This window comes from Empidonax traillii, unplaced genomic scaffold (assembly GCF_003031625.1).
Source record: "Empidonax traillii isolate 1590-97213 ecotype Southwest subspecies unplaced genomic scaffold, ASM303162v1 scaffold5898:size9828, whole genome shotgun sequence".
Taxonomy (NCBI): Eukaryota; Metazoa; Chordata; class Aves; order Passeriformes; family Tyrannidae; genus Empidonax; species Empidonax traillii.
This window is the reverse complement of record NW_020961091.1, coordinates 1-6,885: the sequence shown is the minus strand read 5'-3', so window position 1 is coordinate 6,885 and position 6,885 is coordinate 1. Positions and strand designations below refer to the sequence as shown.

At 52.7% G+C, this 6,885-nt stretch overlaps 1 protein-coding gene across 1 annotated transcript; it reads right to left on the bottom strand.

Annotated features, from left to right (window-relative positions):
- Positions 1-268: 268 nt before the first annotated feature.
- Positions 269-4,207, bottom strand: LOC114073275 (neural cell adhesion molecule 1-like; the record flags this gene model as incomplete). Its single annotated transcript, XM_027911060.1, has 4 exons — positions 269-440; positions 1,602-2,375; positions 3,392-3,508; positions 3,867-4,207. Coding segments are annotated over 4 exons (1,353 nt in total), but the record flags the coding sequence as incomplete, so codon positions are not given.
- Positions 4,208-6,885: the final 2,678 nt, after the last annotated feature.

Genomic DNA, 6,885 nt, shown 5'->3' with positions numbered 1-6,885 from the left:
TGAATATACACAGGGTCAGCCAAGCCCTGATTTGGTTACGGGTTTAACCCTGTTTTTAACATGTATTACTTTTTAAAAGCAAGTGCACAACGAATAGAATCTTTCTAGAAATATTAAAAAAAAAACAAAAGGAAAAAAAACAAACAAAAAAAAAAAAAAGAGAAGAAGAGAAGAAAATAATAGAATAAAAGAGACATTCCCCCCTCCCCCCGTTTCTGCATTTTCTGGTTTGTTTGTTTTTTAAAAAAGGCAACAGACACTAGAGGAATGAGATGGGTGTGTGGGCTGTGATTTAACGCTCTCGCTGCGGCGCCGCTGATCATGCTTTGCTCTCGTTCTCATTTGTTTGTGTGGCTTCGTTGGGGACCGTCTTCACTTCTGCTGGAGGGCTCTTCCTGTCTGTCACCTGCGCTTCGGATTTGTCTTCTACTGGGGTTTTCCTGGGGAACAATCACCAAAACGGCACAGTTTAGAGGCACAGAAACACAGGCTGAGGCAGCTGACAAGGCAAGGACATCTCTGCGGCACCAACACCTCACTGTGGCAGAGCAAAAGGAGCGTTTCCTGATGCAGAGAGGAGCAAAACCAAACTCAACCCTCCCCAGCACAGCTCCACTTGGCTCTGCATCCATCCCTTTGGCTGCTCCTGCCCTGGGCTAACACGAGGCAGGACAAGGGTTCGGCTGCAGGGGCTCCAGGTGAGCAAAAAGGGGAACTCGCAGCAATTTGACTTGACCACCCAACTGCCCTGGTCACACAGGCTGTGTTTTTAGCAGAAAACCCTTTTTATTTTTTTTTCTCCTACAGGAAGCCAGTCCCAGAATTTCTCTGCACACTGCAGGAAGCGGCACACGGAAGATGGGAATTTTCCCAAGCGGAAGGGAGGTGTGAGCATCTCCACAGGCTCTGCCAGCAGCTGACAGACCCACCTCAGCTGAGGGAAGTGGGTCCTTTCCAGATGGCACAAGGCTCCCGAGGGCCCTGGGGTGAATTAATCAGCTGGGTAGAAAGGACACTTGGTACAGCTGGTGGAGACTCATCCCCAACCCAACACTCTGCCAGGTTATCTCGACCCCACTGCTCCCCTCTCAGACAGCACCACACTGCCTCATCCTTCTGCCAGCTCAGGGACAAATCCACAGGTTCCTTGCTTTCACAGTTCCACATGGCACTAGTTTTTCTGCCCAGCCTCGCACTGAATAAGATTTGAATTTCCACCGATCTGTCAGGAAATGGAATTTGGGTAGTTGTGCTCATTGACCTGCAGGAACTCAGCACCTCTGAGGAAAGCTCTTCCTTTGCACCAAACTGAACTATTTCTGCTCTCTTCCACAAAAGAATAACCCACGAGCTGCACAAAAGTCTGAGGAATAACACATTCCCAACAAACTCCCAGGTTTCTTTTCTCTGCTTCCCTGGCACAGCCTACTCCTGGCTTTCCTCCTGGACCTTTCAAGCCAAGCCCTGGCGGTTCAGTGGTGAGTTAGTTCGCTAAGGAAACAGTGAGATTAGTTAAGAGAACACCCAACAAGGACACAGCACGAGCACCAGGGCACAAGAGACACAGCACACAACCAACACAAGAGTAAAGGCAGCCGTACTCGGTCTTTGCAGGCGCAGCGGGTACAGAGCTGTCTGCAGTGGAAGGAGCAGGCTCGTGAGCTTGCCCACCAGCCACGCTGGCAGGAGCAGTGCCAAGAGCTGCAAAAACATCCTTTGCAAGATCAATGTCTGGTGTCTTGAAGTTCCCTTCGTCCATTTTAAAGTCCTCGTTCTGGGAGGGGTTCGTGGCGCCGCCCGAGGCAGCCTCGCTCTTCACGTTGCTCGGGTTCTTGGGTGTCTCCGTGGGGCTCTTCACTGTGCTGGGCGGCACAGGCTCCTTCTCGGGGCTCTTGGCGCTGGAGGCCTCCTGCTTGGGCTCTGATGGAGCTGCAGGGCTCGTGAGGTTGGCAGGGCCGGGGGCAGCCGGCTTGTTCCCGGCCGCTGCTTTGGAGGCCTCGGTGGCGGCGCTGGGGCTGAGCACCGCGCCCTGGCCCGACAGGACACTTGAAGACAAACTGTTAGCGGCCGGAGCAGAGCTCGGGGTGTCGCTGAGGTCAACGAGAGGGGCCACTTTGGGGGTGGAGGAGGGTGGCGGTGACGACACCGAGGCGGCGGCCGCCCCTTTGGCCGGGGTGGCCTGGCCGGGCGCCACGGAGTTGGAGTCGGGGGCGGCCGCGGCCGGAGGGGCAATGCTGGAGGTCAGCGTGGTGCTCTCGCTGGTGGGGCTGTTCTGGGCAGTGGCAAAGGTTTCAGTGATAGTGTCAGAGTTAGTGGTGCCCGTGGTGACAGAAGGCAGCATGTCCTCCACGGTGGCTGCGCTGTCGGCGGGGTGCCTGCGGGGGGGACAGGGGCAGAAGAGAAATAGAGACAATGAAGCCCCCAAACGACAGCAGGGGAAGGGGGGGCAGAGAGGGAGAGTGAGGAGTACCAGCTGGTTACAACATACACACACACACAACACGGAGAGGGACTCAAGAGGAGCAGAGATTTTCAGAGGTCAGACATGCAAAGGGAGCGAGGGAAGAGTGAGGATAACCAGGAGAGAAAAAAAGGCAAAGAGGATGTGACCTGCAGGAATGGCTTGTTCTTGGAGAGTTCTGGTTCAGCTCTGAGGCAAATGGAAACCTGCCACCTCGCAGAGACTCTTCTCTCTCAGCCTAACTCTGCTCTCAGTGCTTCCCAGGGAAGCTTTCTGCCGATGCCCTGAGCCTGCAGCCCTGTGCCATCTGTCACCACACGGTCCCAGCGTAGGACCCCTGAACCCAACCCCTCACCTTGGCCCTGTCCTTTCACCTGCAGGTTGACCTGAAGGCCTGCAAGGCCCTCACCAAGCCACCCAGAACACATTTCCTTTCCTCACATGCACATGACACAGACTCAGGCCCCAGATCAGTTCCCTGATGTGAATGAAGCTCACAGGCAGCTCTCAGCCCTCTCTCAGAGTCCTCAGACTTGCTCTGCCTCCTCCACACCAGAGCCTCTGCTCCACATCAGCTACTCTGCTGCTCTCAGAGGGGTTCAGGTCTCATCCAGCTCACACAGCACTCGGTGCCGGCCGGGGCTGGCTCTGCTCTGGATCCTCTGCAGTGTCTGATCTCCACACCGGGCAGGGCTGGCACAGACAGGCCTTTCAGGACACACTGCTCCATTCCAGTGCTGGGAACAGGAGTCACCCAACCTTGAGAGGAGGCTCTTCCTCCCTGGCACGTCACAAACGCAGAGTGGAGGTTTTACCTTCCTTCCCCTCCTCCTGCCCTAAGTTGTGCTCATGGGACACCACGGTCAGGAGATTAGGGCAGCTGAGGGCACTGCAGTGACCCTGGGCTAGGACTGGCTAATGCCAACATACTCTGGCTCTGTCAGCGGGGTGGTCTCGTTGGGCTCCGTGTGTTTGCCCCCGTCGTGGTTGGGGGTCCTCTCCTCCTCCGTCCGCACCTCCACGATGGGCTCCTTGGACTCATCTTTCCTGCAAGGAAGGAATTGCACCGGCATTGGAGCCCCCTCACAGGAACCCTCCTGCAAAGACACGCTGCAAACGTCCACAGTGAGAGACAGACACACTGGGCTAAATCATGGGGCACTCCTTGGGGTCCCTTCTCCTTCCCCACAGCACAGAACTCCAGCGGGATGTCCAGCCCTGGGATGTCCAGCCCTGGGTTGTCCACTGGGCCACCTATTTGATGGCTACCAACAGGAACGAGACAAAACCAGAGCCACCACTGCAGAAACACCTTCCTGGAAGCACAAGGAACCCCAGACCTCCCCAGCATCCCCCCATCAGAGCTGGGGAAGCCCCAGCCCGCTGTGGGAGGGGCAGTACTCACGAGAAGGCAGCTTTTCCCTCCTCCATGTCCTTGCCCTTGGCCCCGGGGCCGGATTTGCCGCACATGTTGACAGCGATGCACATGAGGAGCCCGCACTTGTTGAGGAAGTAGCAGGTGACATCCACGGCCACCAGCAGCGCCACGAACACCACGACCAGGATGCCAATGATGGCAGCGGTGCCCAGGCCTGAGGTGGGGCTGGTGCTGGCTTCAGGGACCAAAGAGAAAAGAAGAGAAGGCACTGTGGTTAAAAGGGGAGTCAGGGCTTGAGTTTGGCTACACCTGAGGTTACAGGCACAAGAAGCTTTCAGGAAGTTCACCCTCTCTCTAGCAGCCTTGTGTTATAAGCTGGGCTTTATCCCACAGACATGCAGGACAGCCTGGAGAGATGGACTCACATGGTCCTGACAGGGCTTTACCCATCTGGACGTGCCCATGTGGGACACAAAATGCTGGGTGATACCTGTGGGGCCTCAGTGTTGATGAGCCCCTTACGTGGTGGAACTGAAAGGGGTTAAACCCCTTCCTGCAGCTCAGGAAGTTCTGTGCAGAACTGGGGAGGGGTGAACTGTCCACGGCTTACCCAGAGGCAGCTGAGCTCACCAGCGAGTGCTCAGGAGTGTTCTGGCTGAGGGACAGACGACCCAAGAGCCTCCTGCCCACACAGCACTGACTGCAGGGGAAGTGGAGTTTACCTTCCTACCTGCTTTGAAACTGCTGAGCCCTTCCTTAGAAACAGGGAGGGGAGTCCTGTCAAAACCAGCAGGTACAGCTGCAGCTTCACAGGCTCTTTCTGTCACCCCTGAACACCAGGTGCTTTTCATTCCCCTTGTTCTATTCAGAGTAACTCCTGCCAAGCTGCCCATCTGCAGGCAGAGCATTTGGGTGGTGGCTCAGGCAGTTCAACACCTATTTAGAGGTACCAAACCACTCAAAACCTGTTTGAGTCTCAGTCATCACCTAATTTACCTCTCAGGATGGGACTGTGCCCTCAGCAAAGACTTGTGCCTCTGACAGAGCTGATGATTCCCAAGATAGCTGGACAAGAGCATCATAGTTGTCATCACTCATAGGAGTATTTTGGGTTTTCTTTCAATTAAGATGCAATTCTAGTCATTCCCACCACATTTTAACTGCTGGATGTCACAACCCCCCCAGCAGAACACGTGTCCCCCAGCCCAGCCCCCTGCCAGCATCCTGCAGCAAGCTGCATCACTGAAGGAATCAAACACCCTCTGACGTGTGCAGGGAGGGAGCAGGTCATGGATTTTCCCTCTCCTGATGTGTTCAGGACTGTTGTGTGAATTATTCATCAACTAATTGTTCACATCAGCTCCTGGAGGAAAAGCTGAGCATGTGTCAAACTTCTCATCCACATCTCCTCCCCGGGCAGGAGCTCCTGAAGGTGCACGAAGGGAATAATCCCAGACAGGATTACAGGATCATAAGCTCCTTGTGTGCCTCCAAAATACACCTCATCCCTGTCACCAGAGCTGGAGGGAGACAAAAATATTTCATCCCGGGGCTTCCATGTGCTAGAAAACACCTTCTGGAAAATTCCACCCAAACCAGAGTCCTGCTCTTTGCTTCTTCTCCCTTCCAAGACCTGCCAGTATCAGCCAAAGGCCCCTCAAAGGCAGGAGTTATCTGTGGCACCAACCACCTCAAGAGCCCTGTGGCTTTTGTGTGTGACTCACAGATGAGTCAGGGAAACGTCATCGTCCTGGGGGAAGAATTAAAATCATCAATTCCTGGAAACTCAGTCAGTGGGACTTCAAAAAGGGGATGAGTGAGGTCACTGCAGCCCCATGTGCAGAACAGGACATGGAACAAAGGCACTCCATTGGAGCGAAGATACCAGGTCCTAAAGCTGCAAACAGAGGGAGGGTGAGCTCAGCTGAGGAATCAAGTACGGAATTTTATCCCCAAAACTGCCAAGAGCTCCCAGGCTACAGTGCCTGTGCTGTAACCTGGAGCAGAGTCATGGAATGCTTTGCTCAGGGAACAAACCCCACCGAGCTCCACCACTGCCAGAGGTCCCACTCCTGCTCTGATGGCCACGAATGACCCTGTTCTGGCTGAACACCCACGGAGCCACTGAGCAGATACAACAATCCCTCCTCATTCCCCCCTCCCTTCCAAACCATTCCCTTCCCTGCCCCTCTGCCCCCCCAGGTGGGGAGATCCAGGGCAGATCTGCAGGGAGATGCCCTTGGTTTTGTGCTATTCTTGTATTTTTGCACTGCAGACAATCAAACCGGGCCAAGGTAATTGCCTGCAATTTGGTTTTTTTTCTGGGCTAGAAAGAAAGCCCTGCAATTTTCAGGAACTTCCAAGCCTCTTCTGCTAGTTGAGTTCTATAAATTCTAATTCATGACATGAATTGATATTCCAAATCCTTCAGAGACCAGCAATAAGGAAGAATAATTTAAGAATCTTCTATGACCCCTTGAACTTGGAGGCTGTTGGTGCTGCATTTCTTTTTCCTGTATAATATTTTGCAAAGGAATTTTGCTGTTGCTATAAAATGCAGAAAGCATCTGGCATGTTATTCATTTTCCCAGACTGTCACATCTGATTAAATTAAATTGATCTACAAATGCTTCTAAGAACTACTGACTCTATTCCATAGCAGAATTTAGGTTTTATTTAAGGAAACTAATATTTAGATATCCCTAAAGAGTTTGCTGGGGTCTAAAACAATTCTGTGTAGAAAAGAAATGTATAAATAGTCACTGTTGAGCACCAGGTGCTCACACTGTGTATGAGAGGACATGGAATAAATAGATGTTGGACATTTCTGACCTGATCCAGAGCACATTCAACCTTTCCATTAATCCCCTTTTGCTATTTTCAGGACTAGGAGGAATAACATTCCCACAAGTTAAATAAGGAAACACAAAACATTAAAAAACTTCTGGAGTCCTTAATTCTAAAGAAGTGAAGAATTTATTAATTACAATTTTTTTTTTTCCAATGGAAAATGAGCTTCCTTGCAAGACTGACTTTTCTGACACCC